The following is a 27125-nucleotide window of genomic DNA, read 5'->3' as shown; positions in this document are numbered from 1 at the left end:
AGAGAAGATAAGCATAAGATGTCATGAACTGTATTCCATACTATCGATTAATGTTGATTCTGTTTGTCTCTGACGTTGCCAATTAAGCTTTTCCTAACTTTTAACTCCAGAGGGCAAACCATCTTACTTTGCAGGTAGTAAGTTGCAGCTAGAACAAAGAGTGATATAATACTATATATATATAAAAAAGTATTTTAGAAGTAGTAATATCCTCCATTGCAAGATGGGAGGAAAAGAGACTGAAGACAGAAAGGTGACAAAAATGCGACTCTAATGGCAGAATCAGAGGAGGAACAAAGGGAAAGAGGATCCTGGAGGTAAAACAGAGTGCCGAGGGGGAAATGACAGCATTTTAGAGCTGGGAGGGACCTCTGGAACCATCAACCCCATCATCATCTTCAGGGAACATAAAAGGAGAGCAAAACAACAAAAAAAAAGTAACTACAGTACTCAGAATTGTTCTGTGACGCCACACGACTCAGAGCTCCGTCAATGGGTGACATTGTTCTTATCCGGTTAATGGAATTAACAGGATTTCCTTCAAGGATGTGGAGGGCGAGCCCTGAAACTTACTTCCTACTTAATGGCTGAAAACGGACAGTAACCGTCATCCATTTAATATGCAATCTAATTAGTCTATCTGGGAGTGCCTGCAGGGCGTGCCCGACCAGGTTTCTCCCCCACCCTGCAGTGGATCTCTCAGCACCTACTTTCAGAGAGTATGTCCCCTACAATACCACCAAACCCTCTTAAGCACTTTGCGATTCATATCAACACTTGAGTCTTTATGAAAGACCCCAGAGCTGTTCACTGGCGTGTTCCATTTCCCAAATGCAAAACGTTTTTGCGCATTTTCGACCTTGCCACACGCAATCCTCCTTCCTCCTCTCTCCTCCTCCTCCCCGGGCCAAGTAAGGCAACTGTGGGACTCTGCAGGGCGGCCTGTGGGAGTCAGTGTTGCGCTCGGCGGAGGGAAGCCGCCTGGCGAGTCCCGCTGGAGTTAGCCATTTCCTTTCTTCCCCTCAATAAGCTAGGGCTGCCGAAACTGTGGACTGAAAGGTCCCAGGTTCGATTCTGGTCAAGGGCATGTACGTTGGTACGTTGGTTGCCGGCACATCCCCGTAAGGGGCGTGCAGGAGGCAGCTGGTCGATGTTTCTCTCTCATCGACATTTCTAGTTCTCTATCCCTCTCCCTTCCTCTCTGTGGAAAAGCTTTGCAAGGCTCACTTTAAAAAAAAGTTAAAAGAAAAAATAAGCTAGGGTGGGCAGGTACATCAGCTAGTCCTCGCATCCCCTTACACTTTCCCCGAATCCGCCCGGAATAACCACCTGACAACCCAACTCTAGAGCCGAGAGCGGGTGGCACGTGCCCGACGGGACTCAGCGCCATGACTAGGTCGGTCCCAAGCACATCCAGACGCTCGCCCTCGGCTAGCTAGCGCCTCGGGTTTCCGGATGCTGATACGAAGCTTCTTGGGAACCGTCTCCCTCAACCCCTCCCTTTCAGAAAGGGTGCAGACAGCGTCTCCGTTTCCAAGGAAACCGGCATCGACGTACGTCACTTCCGCTGACCTGTCTGGACTCCCAGACTGTTGGGAGGAAAACTGAGCCGCAGCCACGGAGGTGGACGGGAGCGCCTCCCGAGTGCGCATGCGCCCGCTCGCGGCCTGCTTCTATTTATGTGGGGGATCCAACATGGCGGCCGCGGCGACCCTGGCGATGGCGGTGGAGCCCACCAGGACATAGCGGCGGGGAAGCGGGCACGGACCGCACTCACGGTGGCGTCGGCGGCAACGGCTGAGGGCGGCGGAGGGAAGAAAAGCGACCGAGAGCCAGAGGAAGGGCGGACAGGCACACAACTCGGCGCCGACCCGGGCGCCGGCGCGAGCGAGGGCAGAGGGCCAGAACAGTAGGGATGGCGGAGCCGCGCCGAGTAGCGTTTATCAGCCTGTCACCGGTGAGGCGGCGCGAGGCCGAGTACCCGGGGGCCGAGCGCGAGCCCGAGTTCCCCCGCGAGCCGCCCCGGCTGGAGCCGCAGCCGCAGCGCGAGCCGCCGGTGCGGGCGGAGCAGCCGGTCCCGCGGGAGGCTGCCCCCCGCTCGGACGCGCCGCCGCCGCCGCCGCCGCCGCGGGAGAAGCCGCCCGCCCCGCGCGAGGGCGGCCGCCCCGAGCCGCCCATGTCGCTGCAGCGCGAGCCCCCGCGGCCCGAGCCGCCGCCGCCGCCGCCGCCGCTCCCGCAGCTTCCCCTGCAGCCGCCCCCGCCGCGGGAGTCGGCTTCCCCGCAGCGGAGGCCGCCGAGGGAGACGGTGCGCCTGGAGCTGGTGCTCAAGGATCCCACGGACGAGAGCTGCGTCGAGTTCAGTTACCCGGAGCTGCTCTCGTGCGGAGAACAACGGGTACAGAAGGTCCCCCCCTCACCCCGACACCCCGGGAGCCTCAGGACCCGTCCGCCTTCCTCAGTGGTTTGCACTTTCTGACGCCCACCCCTGCGCGTCTCGGGTGGGCTGGCGGAGGGGGGGCAGGGGCGGAGCGGGTGGGCCAATGGTTGGCGCTGCTTCCCTCCGCTTCCCGGGGTGAGCCCAGGCGGGCTCCCCGCGCGGCTCCACCGACCCCCGCCGTGAGCCGAAAGCCGCCCCGAGCCGGTTTTCCTCGGCACCTTTTCGAAACAGATTCCCCCCCCCCCTTCTTTTTTGCTTCCCACACAAATTCTGAGGGCCGTGCAAGTTGTGTGCGTGGGTTTTCCATGTAGCGCTTCCCGGCTGCCCTTTTCCAGTGGAAAGGAAGCGAAAACCTTGGGGGGACACGCCCCTCCTCCCCATCTAGCAGGGAAATGGTGTAAATCCCTCCGGTGTTACCTTCGTCTTCATCTCTGTTGTGCTCGGCGCTGTGGCTGCTGAGATGCGCTTGTGAGCGGGCAGGATTTTTTTCTGAATGGAAGGGGATTTAAAAAAATAATCGAAACATTTTCAGGCTAAGAATTCCGCTTTGAAAATGAACAAGTGTTAGTTATCTTGTTACTTGATTTTTCTCTCTCGTGTTAGTATTGGTGAACCTTTTAATATTTTTCTTCGCGGTTTCGTATCGTCATTGAATGGAAAGGTGACTCTCCTGTTTTATTTGGCACCTACTACACTTGCTTATTTGAATGCATATCATTAGCTAATAAGTTTTGAGTGGGCGGGTATTGGGCTTGGCCATTGTCATTTTTGGAGAATGATGAAAAAAAATGTTAGCTTTGAATTTTTAAAAACTTTATTGGTAATATGTAGCTATGCCTTTGATAGAACTGGTAAACAATGGAGATAGAAGAGAGGTTTGTTGGTAATTGTAATTTTTTGTCATGCGTTTGTGATTTTTCAGAAGTAAACTAAAAAGGGGAATGATAGAGTAACAGTAATAAGAGGATAGTTTCCTCTTGTTTAGAAATTGTGTTTTTATTAGGTTTTGCTTTAGCACAGGTCTAGTGGACTCCAGAAGTCACTTGTTTTGTTTTTATCCTCAACTATCTTTTTTTAAAATACGTATTTTTATTGATTTCAGGGAAGAAGTGAGAGGGAGAGATAGAAACATCAATGATGAGAGGGAATCATTGATTGGCTGCCTCGTGCACACTGGGGATCAGCCAGCAACCTGGGCATGTGACTGGGAATCAAAAGGTTCACAGGTCGACTGTCACCCACTGCGCCATGAGGGCTGGGCAGTCCTGAACTATCTTCATAGTTGAAATGAATGGCTTCTTAGTTTAAAAATAAAATTTTAAATAATGCCACTAGGTTTTCTTTATTTTATGGCCAACTAATCTTTTGATGTTTTCAAACAAAATGAATTAAGGGTAGAGATCATTTTGGTCACTTCCTCATAACATTTTACCCTTTGAGCTCATTTTAATGTCCCTGATAATTATAAATGATGTCATTTTTCCCAAAAAACATTTTTTAAAATATTGGATTGCTGCATTTTTCAAATAAATTCTGTTTCATCTTGTAATCTAAGTAGGTTGCAGTTTTACTTCTTAATCTGTTATAAATTGCAGATGAAAAGCATCCTTTTTGAGTGAAAACACATAAGAATACCTAACATTTACTTAGTTCTTACAGTGTAGTAGGCACAGTTCTAAGGATGGTGCATGGTTTATCTGGTTTCGTGCAGCAGAACTTCATGAGGTAGGATCCATTACCTCCATTTTACAAAGGAGGACCTAATGCGTCTTTGCAACAAAGATGTGTCATATTTTCCTATGATTGCTTCCAAAGAACATATTCATTACATAATTATAGAAAATACTTTTCTAAACTAAAGTTGTCCTAGACCCATGAAAGGAAATCCTAGGAAGAGAGACCATTAAAAAGCAAAGTGTGGACATTATAATTGGTCAGGAAAGTGACAATTCCCAATCTTGGTTTTTCTTCTCTTTAGGGGAAATCCAGTTATTTTTAGGGATGTTGTAATATTTTCTAAATAGCTTTAATTTTAAGTTATTGTAATTGAACAACTCTCAATTAATATCAGAGTAAGAGTGGAAAGGGGAGGAAGAGAGATCTTATAAAAATTAAGAGAAAAATTCTAAAATTTTGAAATAGCCATCTATCGTTGAATAAGAAAATTTTAGCTTCAGATCCTTAAGTTGATAGGTATAGGTATAAAAAATGTGTTACCTGTGAACACCATCTATATTGAGGTGCATTTAAAACAAAATGAATAATAAAGCCCTAATTACCTGAATGCAGTATAGAATTTTTTTATCCTCTATATTTTTTATTAATGAGGAATAGCGAAAATAAATGAGCATATGTTGGCAAAATATGAAAATCAAAATATCCTTCCAGGTCGTCAGGACACAGATTAGCTAAACCCTTAACCTTTGTTACTTCTGTAGAGTATTGAGTCCTCATTAAGTGGTTCAGGATGATGACTGAGGCATTGCAATCATCTCTATCCTGAAAGATTAATGTGTTCACCATTTCTGGCTAAAGGGAAATAGTACAATTTAGGAATACTTTTTGGTAGTAATTGCTACAAAAGAAAAACATTTTTTGCTCTTGCCCTAACCAGTTTGGCTCAGTGGATAAAATGGCAGCCTGCGGACTGAAAGGTCCTGGGTTCGATTCCGGTCAAGGGTAGTATGTACCTTGGTTGCGGGCACATCCCCAGTGTGCAGGAGGCAGCTGATTGATGTTTTTCTCTCATTGATGTTTCTCTCTCATTGATATTTCTAGCTCTCTATCCCTCTCCCATCCTCTCTATAAAAAAGCAATAAAATATATTTAAAAAAAATTTTTTTTGACTCTTAGTAAACCAGAAAAACACTTAACCAGAACATGAATTTGTTTTGGCTCTTTTTAAAAAAAATTTTTTTATTGTTTCTAGAGAGGAAGGAAGAGGGAGAGAAGATAGAAACACCAACGATAAGAGAGAATAATGGAGTGGCTATTCCACTCCCACCACTAGGGATTAAGCTTGCAATCAAGCCTGCAACCCTGGCATGTGCCCTGACTGGGAAAGGATTCTAGGCATTGACCTCCTGGTTCATAGGTCTGTGCTCAGCCATTGAGCCACACTGGCTGGGCTTCTTTTGGCTTCTTTGTGTATTCAGAATGATTAATTGAAGATTTACTATAAAAGGAAAAATAAAGATAATCATGTTAACGTGATTATACGGTTATAGAATTCTATAGTATTCAATTGCCTTTTGAAAAAAATGTGTTTTTCTTAATTTAGAATTTTTTTAAATTGATTTTAGAGATAGAGGAAGGGAGAGAGAGAGAGACATTAATGATAGAAACATCCATTGGCTGCTTTCTGCATTCTGGGGATCAAACCTGAAACTTGGCATGTGCCCTGACCAGAAGTTGTCAGTGACCTCTCTGTGCATGGGACGGTGCTCAATCAACCTAGCCAGGGCCCACTGCTTTTTATAGTGCTTATTTTGGATAACATATATTAAAGATCTCCTGAAAATGGTTTTGAGTTAAGGTCAACGAACAAAATTATCGTCTCAATTTTGCCTGGTGGCAGTTGGTACTTTTGATATTTACTAATTTTCAGATCTTTTTCACCTGAAAAATCATACAACTTACTTAGAGCCTTGGTTATAGGTAGGGAGTTATTTTTTAACTGTGAAAGAACAGTGAGTCAGTTTTTGTAAAGTTATATTTGTAGATTGTCGTGTAAATACGAGATTTACTATTGATGCCTATATAAAGTCTACATAAAATATTTTAGAATGTCATATAAGGTGTTCTTCTTTAAAAAACAAAACAAAACCATGTGTTTGTTTGCACATGTAAAACGAGTCAGACCAGTAGTAAGACCTAATATTTGAACTTCACAGTGACATGAAGGAACAGTTTATAATGGCAAGGCATGGTGATTGCTCACTGTCCTTAAAGTCCTTAACTTTAGTCTCAACATAAGGTCGTACTCTGAACATGCCTAGTATTTCTTATTGTATTATCAATCAGTTCCGGTTCGGTTATTTCCTTTCAGATCATGTTTATATTTTCCAGTGGTAACTCTTATTGGGGTAAAGGATTCTGTAATTTATTAGTTATTATAAAAATTGATTCTAAAATTATTTCCTTTAAACTTTAAGGATTATTCCTTTATTCTAAATGCCCTAATTGTATTCACCCTGTCCATTTTTTCTGTCATATTTTTTAGACTGATTATATCTCAGATTTTGTATCCAGAATGAAGTGTCTCAGTTTGTGTGCAAATATTTGTCCTTTGTGCATTTTCCCCCTTGCAATTCAGGGTTAACTAAATCTGTATCCAGTATTTCAAATTTTCACATACTTTCTTCTTTTTAAAAAAAAAAATATATATATTTTATTTATTTTTTTTACAGAGGGGAAGGGAGAGAGATAGAGAGCTAGAAACATCGATGAGAGAGAAACATCGACCAGCTGCCTCTTGGCACACCCCCTACCGGGCATGTGCCCGCAACCAAGGTACATGCCCTTGATCGGAATCGAACCTGGGACCTTTCAGTCCGCAGACCGACGCTCTACCGGTGAGCCAAACCGGTTTTGGCAAATTTTCACATACTTTCATTATTAATTACTTGAAGATGCTACTTCAGTAAAAACTTGTAGTCTACCTCCCCCCCCTCTTTTTTTAATTAACTTTCTAGTCAGTTGTCTTGTAGCTCTTTGTTTTGGCTTTTTTTGTATATTGAAAAGCCATATGTATGAAATGTTTTTGTTAAAATAGTAAACTTGAGTAAAATATGTGATTTATTTTCTTGTTTGTTTTGTTTGTTTATACTTTGTTTTGGTAAAAATGGAAAATGTGGGATCCTAGCTGTGTGTGATTAACACATATTATAATAAAATTTCACTCTCCCCTGCTAGAAGTAAAACTATGTAATGTTTTCGGTTTGCAGTTATTTCACTTTCTAGCTTTGTTTAAATGGATAGCCATTGACAGGATGTAGGTGTTGTAGAGGTTGATTCTGGGCCTCAGCACAAAGCCAACGCAGCTATAGATTACCTAGTGATAACACGGTGCAGATGATTAAATGCTGACTCTAAATTAATAACCTAGAGATTCCCTTAGAAGCATTTCCTGACCAAAGCAGTTAATCTTTGTTGGGAAGATCTCAAACTACAGTTATAAGTGGGGTTTTTATTTTTACCTAATTTTCTTAGAGTTCTTTTGCCTTCTTTTAAAAAAAATTTTTTCTTTATTGATTAAGGTATTACATATGTGTTCTTATTGCTCCCCTTATCCTCCCCCCTCCCCCTCAACTCATGCCCTCAACCTCCCTAGTGTCTGTCCATTGTTTAGGCTTATATGCAGGCATACAAGTCCTTTGGTTGAGTTCTCCCCCTTACCCCCGCCCTTTCCTACCTTCCCTCTGATGTTTGATGGTCTGATCTATACTTCTCTGTCTCTGGATCTGTTTTTGTTCATCAGTTTATCTTGTTCATTATATTCAACAAATGAGTGAGATCATTATGATATTTATCTTTCTCTGATTGGCTTATTTCGATTAATATAATGCTTTTCAGTTCCATCCATGCTTTTGCCTTCTTTTGTATGGGGTGACCATAAAATCATTTTACAGTAGAGGCAGTTTGCATTGTTAAGTTCTTATCCACCAAAAAAAAAAAAAAAAAAATTAGACTGTATAAAAATCAGTTAAAACTGTAAATATTTTTATTACAAACCAACATTTCTTTCTAGTTATTTTTAATGCTTCTAACTTAATATTTGTTAATATTTGGAAAAAATGATTCTCATTGTTAAATTTAAGGATATATTCAACTCTGATTGAATTAATACTAATACTTTTATTTCTTTTCCCACTCACGTTGAATCAGAAGAAGCCCATTCACTCAGAAGACCCATTTAATGATGAGCATAAAGAGAGGCAAGAAGTGGAAATGTTGGCCAAGAAGTTTGAAATGAAATATGTGAGTATAATAAAGTGTTTCACCTAGGTAATTATATCCTATTGGCTGGTTTTCTTTCTGTGATAGATTGGGAGAGCAGATAATATCCATTGCCTACCTTATTCTCAAAAATTGAATACAAATAAATGGTTATAGTCCGATAGACATTCTAATAGGCTTTTGATGGCTATAACACTACCCATCATTATTTTATTCCTTCTATAGTTAGGCAGTTTGCTTAACATATATTAACTCCAATCCTTATAACAAAACTACAGGGTAAGTGGATTGACCATATTTTATAGATGAAGAAACTGAGGCTCTGAGCTCAAGGTTAAGGAACTGATCTCAGTTCCCCCACTGGAGAGAACTAGGCTGCATATCAAGGTTTGTCTAACTCGAATCCTTTGCCCTTTCTGCTACCATTGAGAATGATACTTTAATGTCCTTGGTATAGAATTCTCAACCCTCCTGCCTCTTTAGGGGTTAAGAGAATAAATGTGTGTACTTCTAGGCCCTTGAGATCAGAATTAGAAGCAGCATGACATTTTTAAAAAATATATATTTTATTGATTTTTTTACAGAGAGGAAGAGAAAGGGATAGAGAGTTAGATACATCGATGAGAGAGAATCATTGATCAGCTGCCTCCTACACACCCCCTACTGGGGATGTGCCCGCAACCAAGGTACATGCCCTTGACCGGAATCGAACCTGGGACCTTTCAGTCCGCAGGCTGACGCTCCATCCACTGAGCCAAACCAGTTTCGGCAGCATGACATTTTTTTGAAAGTGTTTTGTTTACCTGAAAAGTTCATGTACTTTTAATATTCTTTGCCACAATAGATTGTTTCTTTTTCATAGCAAAGCTTTTTATTGCAGTTATTAGTGAAAGTTGCACTTCAAACTGAAGCTAAGCAACATTAAAACCGTTAGTTTTTTTTTAATTAAATATATTTTATTGATTCTTTACAGAGAGGAAGGGAGAGATATAGAGAGCCAGAAACGTCAATGAGAAACATCGACCAGCTGCCTCCTGCACACCCCCCACTGGGGATGTGCCCACAACCAACGTACATGCCCCTGACCGGAATCGAACCTGGGACCTTTCAGTCCTCAGACCCTCGCTCTACCGTTGAGCCAAACTGGTTTCGGCAAAACCGTTAGTCTTCTTTAAAATCAAGGATTAAAAACAAATATAACAGTCTGGCCAGTATGGCTTATTGGTCAACCCATGTAACAGGAGGTCCTGGTTTGATTCCCTGTCAGAGCACATGCCTAGGTTGTGGACCCGATCCCCCAGTAGGGAATATGTAGGAGGCAGCCATTCGTTGATGTTGCTCTCTCATCGAAGCTTCCTCTCTCTCTCCCTTTCCCTTCCCCTCTCTCAAAAACTCAATGAAAACATATTTAATCAAACAAAAAAACAAATATAACATACAAAGAGAGCCTTTTCTCTTTTTTTAAAGGTTGCATGGTATTCCATCATGTGGACATACCACAATTTATTTAACCAATCCTCAAACGATATAGTTTTCCAAAAATCTGCTCTTGTAAATGGTGCTATAGTAAATTATTAGTAGCATGGCATTAAGTCTTGCTGGGGAGTCCTTGAATAGTACTTGACAGGAAAATAAGTGTTCTGAAATTAGTTGGTGTGTAAAATTAATTTCCACTGACTGGTGTATATCCAAGCATTGTCATTGTGCAGGGATAAAATGTTACTCTTATTCTAATCCAAATTAAGGGACTGTATTTCTTTCCTAGATTTTTTTAAAATCCTTTTTAAAAAAATATTTTATTGGCCGAAACCGGTTTTGCTCAGTGGTAGTGCATCCGTCTGCAGACTGAAAGGCCCAGGTTCGATTCCGGTCAGGGGCATGTACATTGGTTGTGGGCACACCCCCGGTAGGGGATGTGCAAAAGGCAGCTGGTCGATGTTTCTCTCTCATTGACGTTTCTGTATCTCTCCCTTCCTCTCTTTAAAATATCAATAAAATATATTTTTAGCCGAAACCGGTTTGGCTCAATGGATAGAGCGTCGGCTTGGGGACTGAAAGGTCCCGGGTTCGATTCCGGTCAAGGGCATGTACCTTGGTTGCAGGCATATCCCCAGTAGGGGGTGTGCAAGAGGCAGCTGATCGATGACTCTCTCTCATTGATGTTTCTAACTCTCTTTCTCTCTCCCTTCCTCTCTGTACAAAATCAATAAAATATATATTTAAAAAAAATATATATATATATATATATATTTTTAAAAAATATTTGATTGATTTTTTACAGAGAAGAAGGGAGAGAGATAGAGAGTTAGAAACATTGATGAGAGAAAAACATCAATCACTTGCCTCTAGCACACCTCCCACTGGGAGTGTGCCCACAACCAAGTACATGCCCTTGACCAGAATCGAACCTGGGACCTTTCAGTCTGCAGGCCAACACTCTATCCACTGAGCCAAACCAACTAGGGCTCTTTCCTAGATTTTTATTTTACCTTCTTACTCTATGATTTTCATTCTTTTTATTTTTATTGATTTCAGGAAGAGGGAGAGAGAGAGAAACACATCAATAATGAGAGAGAATCATTGATTGGCTGTCTCCTGCAGGCTGCCAACGGGATCAAGCCCACAACCTGGGCATGTGCCCTTGACCGGAATCAAACCTGTGACTCTTTAGTCCCAGGCTGACACTCTAGCTACTGAACCAAACCAGCTAGAGCTGATTTCCATTCTAAGTAAAATTTTAAAATACCTTGACTCACAGCCGATCAATGATTCTCTCATCATTGATGTTTCTCTATCTCTCCCTGTCCCTTCTTCTCTGAAAGCAATAAAAAAAAAGTTTTTTAATAGTGAGGATTAACAAAATAAATAAATAAATGCCCTGTCTTATGAAGGCTTTATGTTCATAAGCCTAAAAGGACATGTAGAGGAGGTACAATTGATGTTTCTCTCCCTCCCTCCTTTCTAAAATCACTAAATATATCCTTGGGTGAGGATTAAAAAAAAAAAAAAAAATCATTAAGCTAAAACAAAGATTTTTATTGGTGCTTAGTGGTAGCAAATTCAGACATCTATAGATATATTTATATTTTTAAGTTAAAAAATCTTTTATATGTTATATGTAAAATCATGTCAACCCTCTAAAGTTAGATTTTTTTTAAAATTATTTTTTCATCTGATGAGAAAAAAGAGGGCTTAATTATTTAAGGTTTATAAACACAAAACTTGTAATCCCTAGTACCTTTTCTTATTTTTGTTTCCTTCATATTACAATTTAGATGTCTTTGTCTTTAATTCTGAAAATTAATGAAGGCTGTTTCTAGCCTTTGTTTCCTGGAATGAAAGATGAGTTATTTGTTAAATTTTGTGTAGAAATAATGAAGCATTGAGCATTTACAATGGATGCAAAATGCAGCATAACAGTTGCCCTCGCCTGGAAAAATCTTTCAAAATAATGGGTAAGACGAGATATGTATGACATATAAGTGCAGTGCCAAGCAGTTCCATAGAAATGAATGACTCTCCTTTGGGGATCTGAAAGTGAGTGAAGGGCCAGTTCTGTTCTTGAAATCAGAATGAATTTTGTAGACTTTGTTGCAGAGTCATTGAATAGATACTTCCAGTCTCCTATTGAACTACATTTCTCTGTAATCCCTGAATAGCTTTTCTGCCGTTGGTAGGATAGTAGTGGATGAGAGGTAGTAGAGGCAGTGTATTGTAATGGAAGGAGCCACAGGACTTACGAATTAACACAACTGGATTCTGAGCCTATCTTTGCCATACTAAGTAGGGTGACCTTAGTGAAGGCTCTTGTCTCTTTTATGTTTTGGTATCTGTGAGGGAGAATAAGATCTGCCTAGCCCCGTGGTCGGCAAACTGCGGCTTGCGAGCCACAGGCAGCTCTTTGGTCCCTTGAGTGTGGCTCTTCCACAAAATACCATGGCCTGGGTGAGTCTGTTTTGAAGAAGTGGTGTTAGAAGAAGTTTATGTTTAAAAAAATTTGTCTCTCAAAAGAAATTTCAATCCTTATACTGTTGATATTTGGCTCTGTTGACTAATGTGTTTGCCAACCACTGGCCTAGCCAACCTTATAACACAAAGGTTTTATCAACATCAGATTAAAAATTAGAATATTGGTCTTAGCCAATTTGGATCCGTGGATAGAGCATTGGTCTATGGACTGCAGGGTCCTGGGTTTGATTCTGGTCAAGGACATGTACCTTGGTTGCAGGCTCAATCCCCACCCCTGGTCGGAGCGTGTGCGGGAAGCAACCAGTTGATGTGTTTCTCTCACATCAGTGTTTCTCTCTCTGTCTCTACCTCTCCCTTACACTCTCTAAAAATCAATGGGAAAATATCCTTGGGTGAGGATTAACAAACAAAAAAATAATATTAGTATGTGAAATATTGGAAGAGCTTTCTAATTGTGAAATTACTTTTTAGTCATATAAACATATCACTCTTTTGAAGAACTACTCTTTTATTCTGTACATAAATGCTTTTTAACATAAATATCTATGGGATTTTAACCTTTGTTAATTGAATACCCCACTGATTTTGATCTTTATTAAAGACCACAACAAATTATTTTGAACCTTTTAAGAAAATCTTCACACTAAAAGTGACCTGAGAGAAGATAACTTGTCAGTGTAGGTGCTCACAAAAGATCACTCTTAAACAGCCAACAAAAATCTTTATTGACTTGGTTTACTGTCCTATAATTTAGGAATAGCAAATTTCACATGTCCTCCTGGTTTTTGCTGTTCAATCAGTGAAATAAGCCAGATGGACAATAAATGTGGACAATTGTCCGAAATAGTAGATAGCACGTGCCCTGTCTAAAGGACCAGCTGTTACTCGGCTCCATCCCTTTGTTTACTCTGCACCAATTTGGGCTTAGGTTCCTCTAATATCTCATTCATTTATTTATTTTTTTGTTTACTTTTGTTTTTACTGAATTTGTTGGGGTGACATTTGTTAGTAAAAGTTATCTATGTCCCAGGTGTAATTCTATAATATATCTGTATGTTATATCATGTATTTGCCACCCCAAGATAATCTCTTTAACATTTATTTATTTTAAAAAAATTTTTTTTAATTGATTTTAGAGAGGAAGGGGGAGGAAGAGAGAGATAGAAACATCAATAGGGATCTAGCCTGCAATCCAGTCATATACTCTGACTGGGAATGGAACCATGACCTCTTGGTTCATAGGTCGATGCTCAAACACTGAGCCATGTTGGCTAGGATATATATATATATATATATATATATATATATATATATATATATATATAATATATATATATATATAAATATATATATATATATATTTTTTTTTTTTTTTAACTTTAATGTTGAAAGAACATCTCTTTCTTTTAAATGTTGGTTTGTAATTAGAACACCTACTGGGCCAAACAAAATACAACTGTGGGTCAGTTCTCAAAGCCTGGTTTCAGATGTTAATGAGCTTGTTTTACTGTTTTTCCCCTAATATATTGAACTCACCAGTCTATTTACTTTTACATTTTGCCTTTTCTCCTCTGTGAGCAGAGTAGTTGGTGGTTTAGTAGGTTTAACAGTTAATAATGCGGATTTTTTTCAATAGATGGAGTTACACATATGTTGATATATATGCAATTTGATATGTATGCTGTCTTGTTGTATTGACAGCAAGCTTCAAAACTTCATATATCAAATTTACTAAAGGTGTTAACATCATAGATATTTTTACGCTTAAAAATGTCAAATTTTGTGCCAAAGAAAGAGCATTTGCAGGAAGTTTTAATTCGTTATTTTGAAGGAAAAGTTATCATATACTTCGGGGAGCTTATGGTGAATATGCTCCATCACAAGATACTTATGAACGCTGATTTAAACACTTTAAAAGTGATGATTTCAATGTGAAAGATGTCCAGGTCAACCAAAAAAAATTTGAAGACCAACAATTATAAGCATTATTAGATGAAGATGTATGTCAAATTCAAAAACAACTTGCACAGAAAGATTAAATGTTGCTCAGCACACAATTTCTGATTATTTATAAGCAATGGGAAAGATTTTAAATGGATGCTACATCAACTGAAGGAAAGAAAAATGGAAAACTGAAAAGTCATCAGTAAAATGTTGCTTCAACAGCATGAAAGTCTTTTTTTTCATCTAATTGAGACTGGCAATGAAAAGTGGATTTATTTTGAGAATCCCAAACATACAAAATCATGGGTTGATCCAGTTCAGCCATCAATATTGACTACAAGGTCAAATTGCTTTGGAAAGAAGACAATGCTCTGTGTTTGGTGGGATCAGGAAGATGTGGTGTATGATGAACTTCTAAAACCAGGTGATTAATACTGATTGCTACTGACAACAAAGAATCAATTTGAACCACGCTTTGATCATGAAACGAACAGAATGTTCCAGAAGACACGGCAAAGTAATTTTGCTTCGTGATAATGTACCATCACACACTTCAAAACCAGTTAAAGACACATTAAAAGATCTTGCCTGAGAAGTATTAATACACCCGCTGTATTCACCAGACCTTGCTCCTTCAGATTATCACTTGTTTCAATCAATGGCACATGCACTTTCTGAGCAGCATTTCAAAACGTACGAAGAAGAAAATTGGGTTTCTGAATGGTTTGCCAGAGAACAAGAAAAGTTCTATTGGGACAGTATCCTCAAATTACCTGCAAGGAAGGGGAAATGTGTAGCTAGTGATGGACATTACTTTGAATAAAGCACTTTTGATTTTTCTCCTGAAATTATTGTGTTTTCTTTGATTATAAAATCCGCCATTATTAACTGGTACACCTAGTATGTGGGAGGATATGCCATTTCCATTGTGGGGGAGAATGTGTTTGTAAGAAGTTTCAGAGAACTGAGCAAGTTAAATTCAATTGAGAGTTTCCAGATGTGAGCAAAGATAATTGATGATGTGGTTGGAGAAAGACCCGAGAGGCAAGTTTATGGGCTTTTTGTGGTATTTCCCACGTGTAGCTGTTGCTTGGCTGGAGAGGAATTGCATGAGTAGGCTACCACTTAAGGGAGAAGGGAAGATAACCTAGATAGGATGTGTCCTTTCTCTTGTAGCAGTTGCTTGGTGTAGAAGGATTGAGTAAGTAGTTGAAAAGATTCAGTTCCAGTGAAGGGCTCATGCCCGGGTTGTGGGCTCAATCCCCAGTAGGGGGTGTGCAGGAGGCAGCCAATCCATGATTCTCTCTCATCATTGACGTCTCTCTCTCTCACTTTCCCCTCCTCTCTGAAATCAATAAAAAATTTCTACATCTTAATGGGCTCCAAATTTGTATTGGTTATTGTAGAAGAGAAGCAGGATACCGTTTAAATAGGCCCCCTGCCTTTCCTTGTTGATAATTTTTTGTTTTGTTTGTTGTTTTTTTATATATAGTTTTATATATATATATATATTGATTTCAGAGAGAGGAAGGAAGAGGGAAAGAGATAGAAACATCAATAATGAAAGAGAACCATTGACCTCCTGATTCATGAGTCAGTGTTTAACCACTGAGCCACACTGGCCAGGCCTTATTCTCAGTTTTAAGGCTCCAAGTATTTAGGCTAAATATTCTAGTTTCCAATTCAGTTTTTAGATAGTTTCTAGAGTGAGTTCGCTTTTTCTGAGGCTGTGTATATTCTTGACGGAATGAGGTTGAGTTTGATGGGTATAGATTTGTTTCTCAGCCTTCTTAGGCAGATGTTTGGAAGATTTCTTTTTGTGTTTTTTTTTCTCTTTTATCCAGCCATCTTGAAAGGTCATGCTGTCCTAGAATTGGATATAAATTCAGCAATCTTAATGAAAGTATGTAGCACAATACTTGGTGCCTAGCAGGGGTTGAGTTAAGACTATTTGAATCTGAATGACTCTCTGAATAGGAAGATTTGTGTTCTGCCAGGCATTTATTAGTATTTATGAAATCACATTATGACTTTAAAACCTACGTACTATACTACATAGACTTTGAATACCACTTTGAAGCTTAATTCTATGTGATTTTTGGACTCTCAGAGTCTAGTAGCTTTATATTTATTTTAAAGAAAAGATAAAAATAGCCGGGACCGGTTTGGCTCAGTGGATAGAGCGTCGGCCTGTGGACTGAAAGGTCCCGGGTTCGATTCCAGGCAAGGGCATGTACCTTGGTTGCAGGCACATTCCCTGTGGAGGGTGTGCAAGAGGCAGCTGATCGATGATTCTTTATCATCGATGTTTCTAACTCTCTATCCCTCTCTCTTCCTCTCTGTGAAAAATCAATAAAATATATTAAAAAAAAAAAAGAAAAATATATTTGATGGTATGAAAGTAGTTTCTGAATAGTCTTTTAAATAAAAGTTGATCAAATTGAAGTAACAGTAAGATATTAGAAATTGAAGTAACAAAATATATACTATCGATATATCCCCCACCCCCTCCACTGGGGATGTGCCCACAACCAAGGTACATGCCCTTGACCCGAATTGAACCTGGGACTCTTCAGTCTGCAGGCCGCCATTCTATCCACTGAGCCAAACCGGTCAGGGCACGGGGTTACAACTTTTTTGGGAACTTCCTTGACTGGTTTTCCTGTTTGTTTTGTCCTTATGTTGTGTCTGCTCACTAAGGATCAACTTAGAAGAGCTTCAGGTAAAGCAGTTTGGGCAAACTTCTTACCACCACCAGCAAAATAAATTCTAATAATAGTGTTAGTTTCTAAAGACCAACAACAGTATGATATTACATATACAATAAAAATATAATAACATTTTAAAACAAACTGAAGGGGGGTGTAAAAAAGGACAAGAAAGAATTCTCAACGCAAATAGTAGTAGTTTCTTTATTTCAGTTATTGATTGTAACCACTTGTCATGACTTGCCTTTTAATTCCTTGGCCTCTTTGAGCTGAATAACTCTCTTCAACTTCCTTAAATCCCTTAAGAACAATTGAGAATCAGCAGTTTTAGGGTGTCTGGGGGGAAGGCCCTGTATCCATAAGTGGTGATTATAGAAATCTGGGTGTATTATTTCTGTGCTGTGAAATCAGCTCTTGGGTCTCTTCCCAATGATTTAAATCTCTACTATTTCTTGCCGATAGATTAAGAAAATTAGCAGAGGTGGAGAAAGATTAGGTTGTGACAGGACTGGGACAAATAGGGAAGCTTTGTGACCAGGGGATATTTTCTTCTAAATTGTAAGACTGAAATCTTAGCAATAAGTGTCATGCTTGATCTGTCTTCCATAGGTGATAAATGGATGTTGGTTATTAATTAGATTTCTTATTTTTTGGAAGCAATAAGGGGTCCTGTACCAAGAATATCATGTTTGTTTATATGTTTTCCAGCTTAGTGTTACAGTGTAATCAGACTGCATTGGCTTGAAATACTGCATATCAAGTTAAGCAGGTATTAATGACTCAGTAAGTAATTTTCTTCTGAGTCATAGTGAACTAATACCCTAGGGGAATAATCTTAAAAGGGTTCCTTCATTTTAGATGTAGCAAAAATTCAAAGGTTGTGTGTGTGTTTTTTAATTTGGAAAATCTGTATATATAAAAGGCTAATAGTGTCCCATTAGAGATTGACTGGGAGAACCGGAACTTGATCACTCACTATGACATGCACTGACCACCAGGGGGCGGCATGGAACATGGTGGCAACCAGCGGCAGTGTTGGGGTGCTGAGGGAGTGAGGGAAGGAGGAGACAGGGAGGCCGGGAATCTGAGGCATACATGAATACATTCCTGTTATTAAAAACAAATTTAAGTAATACAAATTAAGCCAAAGTTTTACTTTACCACTGTCTCCAATTATATCCTTTTTCATTGCTAATAACCACAGTTATCTGCTTGTTATGATTCTTTGAGCATTTTATATATATACTAGAGGCCCAGTGCACAGATTCGTGCACCAGTGGTCCCTCAGCCTGACCTGTGGGGATCGGGCTGAAACTAGCTCTCCAACATACCCCAAAGGGTCCTGGATTGGGAGAGGACGCAGGCCAGGCCAAGGGACCCTACTGTTGCACAATCAGGGCCGGGGAGGGACCGCAGGAGGGCTCCAGGGCATGTCCAGCCCATCTTGCCCAGTCCCAATTAGCCAGACCCCAGCAGCAAGCTAACCTGCCAAAGTGTCTGCCCCTTGGTGGTCATTGTGCATCATAGTGACCGGTCAAATGGTCGGACACTTAGCATATTAAGCTTTTATTATATAGGATTATTATTTTAGATCTTTATTGTTGAAAGTATTACATATGTTCCTTTTTTCCCCTTTGCCCCCCTCTAGCTGGTCCCCAACCGTCACCCTAGGCCTTCACCACCCTATTGTCTGTGTTCATGACTTATGCATATATGTATATAAGGTCTTTGATTACCTCCCACCCACCCACCCTCTCCTGCCTTCCCTCTGAGATTCCACACTCTGTTCCATACTTCCATGTCTCTGGATCCCCCTGTATAGCATATGTCTGTGAGAAAGATGACCTCCTCACAGGAAACTGGGGTGTCTGCCTTGTGAGTTCTTATCCCAGAGTCCCGATCCTGGGTTCTGCTCACACAGCTCCAGTCCACTCTGCCTTCCCTCTGTTGGAGCACAAGGTGAGTGGCTGCACACGGAATTTTGTGCATTGGCCCTTTAAGAGGATGCCTGCATTTCCTGCCCTCTCTCTGCAGGCAGCAACCCCATTGCTTTTCACAGCCAGATGTTATGTGGGAGCCCTTCTCGGTTCTGTTGTTCTCTGCTGGGGGACCCAGCTTTGGGGATTAGACCCCAGAGCTCTCAGTGGCAACCCCCCCTGAGCTGAGATATCTCCCCGGAAACTTGGAAACTTCGGTTGCTGTATGTGGAAGCCTGGCCAGCCCTTTCACACCCCTGCTCCTCCTACCATTCTCTATTGTGGTCTCCACTTTGTCCTCGGTTGTTAGGGTTCTCTCAAATGAGTCTTCATTTGATTATTCAGGAAGTATTTATTTTAGTTGTAATTGCAGTTTGCTCCTGGGAGCATGTCTGTATAGCATCCATTTACTCCCCCGCCATTTTTAATCTTCCATTGATTTTTAGAGAGTGAAAAGGATGGGGGGAGGGGAAGGAGAAAGAAATGTTGATGTGAGCCGAAACCGGTTTGGCTCAGTGGTAGAGCTTCGGTCTGCGGACTGAAGGGTCCCGGGTTCGATTCCGGTCAAGGGCATGTACCCAGGTTGCGGGCACATCCCCAGTGGGGGATGTGCAAGAGGCAGCTGGTCGATGTTTCTCTCTCATCGACGTTTCTAGCTCTCTATCTCTCTCCCTTCCTCTCTGTAAAAAATCAATAAAATATATATTTAAAAAAAAAAAAAAGAAATGTTGATGTGAGAGAAACACATCAATTTGTTGCCTCTGCAACCCAGGTAAGCGCCCTTGACAAGGAATCCTACAACCCTTCTGTGTGGGCTGATGCTCTAACCCTGTACCAGCACCAGCCAGGGCAACCATGTTTTTTGTTTGTTTTTTTAAATATATTTTTATTGATTTCAGATAGGAAGGGACAGGAGGAGAGAGGTAGAAGCATCAATGATGAGAAAGAATCATTGGCTACCTCCTGCACACCCCCTACTGGGGGTTGAGCCCGCAACCAGGTCCGGGACCCTTCAGTCCGCAGGCCGACACACTGTCCACTGAGCCAAACCAGCTATATATTTTTTCTCAGGGCAACCATGTTTTAAAATGATTATTAACATTGAATGGATGTGTCATAGTATGTACAGTTTATACCTCTATCATTGTTATGGTACTATAATTGATATACTACTAATACTTAGTAAAGATCTTAAGTTTGTATGATCCTTTTTGAGATTAATACAATTATAATTAAGTAAAGCTTTAGATATTTTGTTTACCCTCATTGATTAGACTCATCTATTTTAACCATTTTCTGCATATATTAGATTATTATGGTCTCAGAACTATTAAAAACAACTAATGTTTCCTGTGGTAACTGCTAGTTTCCTTGACTAGACTTAAATGTTCCTAAATTTCCAATTATCCAAAAGATGTTTATACTTATGCATATGGCTGATTCTGCCTATTACAACAGAAGCTATTTGGTTTTTATTGTTGTTATTTTTTTTAGTTTTCCCTAGGTCAGTCTCATAGGCAGCTAGTGCCTAAACAAACAAACAAAAAATATGTTAGGACAGCAAAAAAAGATCGTTGTGATTTTTTAAGTTGAAAGCACCAAGGAGAAGATTTAAAACTTGGGTTGAGCAGTAAAGGTGGGAGAATTTAAAGAGGATTAAGAGATTATTGCATATAACGGGAAAGAATGAGGAAAGAAAAGCATTGTGTTTGAGGTGAGTGGATAGATTGAATGGATCAAAGTGTTTAAGATGGAAAAAAATTTTTAAAAAGTTGGAAAGTTAGTTTTGATTCAACATGTAGAAAACATTTATTAATGCCATAGTAAAGATTTTAGATTTATCTTATAATAGGTAGATTGCCTCTAAAGCATTTTGAGCAGGGGAATGATAAGAAATGCTATTTTAGAAATATTAATTGAATGATGTTATATAGGATAAATTGAGGATAAGAGATGATATTCTCATTAAGGCATTCATTAAATTTAAGTGAAAAATAATAGCCAGCATTATAGCTATGGCAGAATGGAAAGAAAGCTATAGGTGTGAATAGTCATATGAATAAAGCTTGGTAGAGGGAGAGAGTTTAAGTAGAAATAATCACAAGGGGTTTTAAAAATCAGCATTGAAATTAAAATAAATACAAATGATCAATTTTAAATGTGCAATTTGATGAGTTTTGGGAATTGCAAACATACTCTACCTACTGCCACAATCATGATATTGAAAAATTTCTTCACCCCAGAAAGTTCCCTTTTATTCCTCTACAGATAATCCTCTCCCTCCAACCCTGACCTCTGGCAACCTCTGATCTACCTCCTGTCACTAGGTTTTTGGATTTTATTTTATTTTTTTGCCTTTTCTAGAGTTTCCTGTAAATGGAATCTTTAGGTTTTTATGCTTCTTTCACTTAGCATCATGCTTCTGAAATTCTCCATGTGTTGCATGTATTAGTTCCTTTCTCTTTGGTTGCATAGTAATTCAGATTCATTCACTGGATGATGGGCATTGGGTTGTCTTCAGTTTTTGAATGCTATGATTAGGGCTGCTCTGGGTACATATATATAATTGAATACGTATTACTTGACTATAAAAAAAGATTGGAATCTTATTATGGATGGACCTAGAGGGTATTATGCTAAGTGAAATAAGTCAGACAAAAGAAGACAAATGCCATATGATTTCACTTATATGTGGAGTCTAAAGGACAGAGTAAAGGAACTAATAAAACAGAAACAGACTCAAAGTGGCTGTATCATTTTGCACCAGCTGTGTAGGAGTGTTTTAATTCTTATTCTTGTTAACACTTGGTATTACCAGCCGTTTCAATTTTAGTGAATAATAAAGTTTTAAGGCAGGGAAATAGAATGATAGTTGTAGGTTCATGGGTTGATGCTCAACCACCGAGCAACACCAGCTGGGCTGTTGTTTCACTTTTTAAAAATTTTTTATTTGGAAAGGATTATAATAGAATCACAAGAAGCTGCAGATAATAGTGCAGAGAGGTCACTTATACCCATTATCCAGTTTCTCCCAGTAGTAATATCTTTTTATGTAAGTAGAGTTATCAAAACTAGGAAATTGACACTAGCACAATACAATTAACTGTAATACAGACCTTATTCAAATTTCACCAGTTTTTGCATGCACTCGTTTTTTATTTTCTTGTATATCTATGTGTGTAATTCTATGGCAGTTTTAAAAATAAGAATAGTTTGGTTTATTGGAAAGTTTCAAAGCTAATGTAAAGGATTCCTATATAGTTCTCACCCACTCTTTCCTAGAACATCTTACAGCTATATAACACATTTGTTACCTTAAGAAACCAACATTGGTACACTGCTACTAATTAAATTGCACACTTTTTCAGATTTTACTAGTTCCCCACTAATGTTCTTTTTAGTTTTTTCAGATACCATTCCAGAGTACAGCAGTACACTTAGTCATTATATTTCTTGAGGCTCATCTAGACTGTGACAGTTTTTCATATTTTCCTTGTGGGTTTTTTTATTATTGATTTCAGAGAGGAAGGAAGAGGTAGAGAGAGATAGAAACATCAATGATGAGAGAGAATCATTGATCGGCTGCCTCCTGCATGCCCATTCTGGGAATCACCCGCAACCCGGGTATGTGCCCTGACTGGGAATTGAACCTGGGACTCTTCAGTCCGCAGGCCAATGCTCTATCCATTGAGCCAAACCAGATAGGGCTTTCCTTGTTTTTTATAATCTTGACATCTTTGAGGAATACTAGTCAGTCGCTTATAGAATATTTCTCAAATTAGTTTATTTGATGTTTGTCTCATGGTTTAGTTATCATGATGCTTTTCTCATTGTTAATCTATAACTGGGATTATAGGCTTTTGAGAGAAAGAGCACAAAGTTAAAGTGCCATTTTTATCACCTGATGTCAAAGGTTTATACTATCAACATGACTTATCATTGTTGATGTTGACCTTGATTACCTGGCTGAGGTAATGGTGGCCGTGTTATTTACTGTAAGGTTACTTTGGCTGCTCTTTTTCATACTCTGCTCTTTGGGAGCAAGTCCCTAAGCACAACTTACATTCAAAACATCAGAGGACTTAAATTCAACCTCCTGGAGGGGAGATTGCCTACAGAAGTTATTTGGGATTCTTCCAACATGTATTTTTCAACTTTATGGAAATAGCATGAGTACTGAATCATTCTAACATATTTTTTCTTTGCAGGGTGGGAAACCCCGTAAACACCGGAAGGATCGGCTACAAGATTTAATTGATATAGGCTTTGGCTATGATGAGACAGATCCATTTATTGATAACTCAGAGGCTGTGAGTAATGCATCTTTAATATAACAGTAATTATTTGTTGGGAATAGTAGAAGTCAAGGGTAAGGTAAAGTAAGTAAAATAGTTCAGTGAATGTTTTTACAAACTTATCCCTTTTGATATCCATTTAAGTTGTTTCTAGTTTTATGTACCTACAAATAATTGAGCGTCTATGTACACTTTGTGTACTTGAGTAAAGATGTGTGTAAGATAATTATAGAGTGCAAATACATGTGTAGGATAAATTTCTAGCAGTGGAATTTATTGATCAAAGGGTATTTACATCTTGAATTTTTATTGGTAGTCCCAAACTTGGGCCAGGTGTGTTTTCAAATGACTTCCATATGAGAATTGTGTGATCTTGAGAATTGGAGCTACTGGGTTAAAGTTAACCTGGAGACATCTTTATTTTTATTTTTATTTTTTAAATATATTTTATTGATTTTGTACAGAGAGGAAGGGAGAGAGATAGAGAGTTAGAAACATCGATGAGAGAGAGTCATCGATCAGCTGCCTCTTGCACACCCTCTACTGGGGATATGCCCTTAACCAAGGTACATGCCCTTGACCGGAACCGAACCTGGGACCCTTCAGTCCCCAAGCCGACGCTCTATCCATTGAGCCAAACTGGTCTCGGCTGGAGACATCTTTAAAATTTACTTAATTTTGATTTTTTCATTGCTGCCAAGACTTACTACAATGGCGGTAATTTAATGCCAGCCTTTTATCAAGCCCTATGCTTTTTCCCCTGGAATCCTCTTTCTCTTATAAAAGGAAGGGGGTTTAAGAGAGCATTTAAAGCCTGTGGCAGTCAATTGATTCCATAGCAAATGAAGGAGGGTATGTCATTTTTTGGGTAGGTAAGTCTAAATATTGTTGTTATATTCTTTTCAGTGTGCAGTGACTATGTAGGATATATAGAAAGTGACACTGAAGTGATTATTATACCACCCACAATTAATATGTATTTTTCCTGTTATGACAGTGCTTGGTTACATAGATGATGACAAGGCATATGATGTGATAGGAGAGTGATAGGATAGGAGAGTGATAGGATGTCTCCAGCATGAGACATTCTGGAGACCCTGTCATACTTCTAAGTTACTTCAGTGTTCTGACATAAACTGGTTAACCCTGCCAGGCATCCTGGCTTGCAGAAGAAAAATACGGACTGTGCCCTTTAGAATAGAGATTGTCAATGAGCAGGTTAGGCCATGGCATATTGTCAAAAGTCTGGATTTGGAACTCAAGTCAAAAGTCCTAGATTCTAGACCTGACTCAGTTTCTAATTTGCCATAGACCCAAAGCAGGTCTTTCAGCATCATCCACTTTGCTATGATTGGCTTGTCCAGCAGAATTACTCTGAGACTCCAATAAGATAATAACATGCCGAAAAGCGTAAAGCATGTAAAAAGCATTAAAGCCAATGTTATATGTAAAATAGACTTCGAATTTAAAATAACCCAAAAAGGAACTTAGCTATAAGTAAATGGACATTTCATGTACTGCAGCTTATATAAAAAGAATTTTTTTAAATAAATTTAAGAGAAATTTTAGGTTCACAGTAAAATTGAGCAGAAGGTATAGAGATTTCCATGTATTCCCTGTCCTCACACATATACAGCCTTCCCCATTATCAGCACTCCCCACCAGAGTGGTATATTAGTTACAAGGAACCTACATGGACACATCATCACCCATAGTCCATAGTTTATTTTAGGGTTCACTCTTGGTGTTGTACATTCTGTGGGTTTTGACAAGTGTATATAATAACCATTATAGTACCATTCAGAATAGTTTCACTGCCCTAAGAAATCTCTGCCCTGTCTATTTGTGCCTCCCTATGCCCGGGCAGCCATTAATCTTTTTACTGTATCCATAGTTTTGCCTTTCATAAATAGCATTTTCAATATTTCTATAGTATTCAGAATTTTCAAATAAAGTCTTTTTGCAAACTGACTTTTGCAGTCCATAATTGGATTATGTATCAATTTAGAGAGTGACCAGTGTTTTTAAAGAAAGTGAGATAGAAAATAATAGGTGCTGTCATAGTAAACCACTGATAGGCTCTGTGATTTTGTTTATGTGCATGTATATGTTCATATGCACTGTATTTTGATGTTGATGTGTAATGTATTTTTCACCTGGTTGTGGTAAAGAAAATTTGAAAGCTACAGATTTAATAAAAAAAGGATAAATTTTGTAGGTATAAATTGTATAAAAGTTATATAATTACATTATATGATAAGGTACGTCACTGTTTTATAACAGGGAATCAAACTCAAAGTTCAGGTTGGTTAATGACAAACAAATAATTATGTATTGTCTTTAACAGATTATTTGGTTCTTTATATAAGATAATTCAGCAGTGTGATCCAATTAAATGATTCTCTATTCTTATCATTGATTATGTTGCCAGTAAGCTTTTATTGTTCCTGTATTATTTGATAGAGAGTGAAAATAATCTGTTGTAATTAATTTTCAACATCGTGTGCTTATTGCTATAAATACATGAAAATAAATGACATTGCCGAAACTGGTTTAGCTCAGTGGATAGAGCATCAGCTTGCGGACCGAAAGGTCCCAGGTTCGATTCCGATCAAAGGCATGTATCTTGGTTGCGGGCATATTCCCAGTAGGGAGTGTGCAGGAGGCAGCTGGTCGATGTTCCTCTCTCATCGATGTTTCTAGCTCTCTAACCCTCTCCCTTTCTTTCTGTAAAAAATCAATAAAAAACATATTTTTTAAAAATAAATGACATTGAAGATATTTTTTTAATCTCACACTTAAATGCTTCCAAATTTAAAAAAAAAAAAAACGGAAAGTATTTTTTCATTATTAATAAATAATAATACCAGACACAAGTAACACTTTTATTTAGGTTGTCTTTTTAATTTCACTAGAACTTTCCTCTTGTGTTACAATTTCAAAATATTGATGTTAAGTGATTTGCTGTGGGTCACAGTAACTAATCATTGTCAGAGGATTTGAATCCAGGCCTTCTGATTCTCAAGTGCAGTGCTCCATTGGATCGTAACACATTCTACCTGAAAGAATAAATGACATTTGCATAGAGAATTTGCTCTCCTGAAGAGGGCTCTGGTAGGGAAAGCTCAGCAGAATACTACAGAAGAGATGTTAAGCACACCCACCTACTCGAACACCTAGTGATGAGGGTGTTTCCCAGGTGAGGAGATGCTTGGGGTCAGCCAGTAACTGCCAATAAAGCTAATAAAATTACTCTGACAAGGTTTTTGACTGCTCTGAATCTGGTTTTCAAATGGAAAGATATTTGCCTTCCTTACCTCACAAGGGTGTCAGAAAGACCAAATGAAACAATGTATAAGAAGAAGATAGGTACATTATAAAGCAGTGTACAAGTATATTTAAGCTGAAGGACAGGTGTATTTATCTTATCTAAATTACACATTTTCAAAGTAATTATGAAATAAAACTCTTTTCACTTTTAATCCTTTATTCCTTCCATCACTCCTTTACCTGTAGATAGTACTGGACCCCTTCTGAAAGTCTTACCTGTAGATCTTATGTGGCCCATGGAGTGGAGCAGCAAGAAAGGACTTAATGGGTTTTTTTCTTTTTCTCTTCTCACTTCATTTCTTTTTTTGATTCTAGATGATTAAACCAGATTTTTTTTCTTTTCCATTTTTCATATAATTTAAAAGGACACATGTTAAAATCAGAACTTTTGTACTTAACCTTAATATTCTTATAGTAACTAGTATGTTGTATAGATTTCTTGCCAATGGCAAAGAACTTTCTTTAAAAATCTTACTTCCTTAAAGACTGGTTATATAATAAGAACCCT

At 39.1% G+C, this 27125-nt stretch overlaps 1 protein-coding gene across 4 annotated transcripts in view; it reads left to right on the top strand.

Moving 5' to 3' along the window:
• Positions 1-1601: 1601 nt before the first annotated feature.
• The window catches only part of UBN2 (ubinuclein 2), a 97442-nt gene continuing 71918 nt past the window's right edge, over positions 1602-27125 (top strand). For 3 of the 4 annotated variants that reach the window (XM_084896731.1, XM_084896730.1, XM_084896728.1), the window contains exons 1-3: positions 1602-2395; positions 8324-8416; positions 23201-23302. In XM_084896731.1, coding sequence (XP_084752857.1) covers positions 1916-2395; positions 8324-8416; positions 23201-23302 — 675 coding nt within the window. In that variant the 5' untranslated portion in view covers positions 1602-1915. The remainder of the gene's footprint in view (positions 2396-8323; positions 8417-23200; positions 23303-27125) is intronic. The other variant, XM_084896729.1, reaches the window with a different exon arrangement.

Source organism: Pipistrellus hanaki, assembly GCF_964339955.1.
Source record: "Pipistrellus hanaki genome assembly, chromosome: 10".
Classification (NCBI taxonomy): Eukaryota; Metazoa; Chordata; class Mammalia; order Chiroptera; family Vespertilionidae; genus Pipistrellus; species Pipistrellus hanaki.
This window is presented reverse-complemented; position numbering and strand designations above follow the sequence as displayed.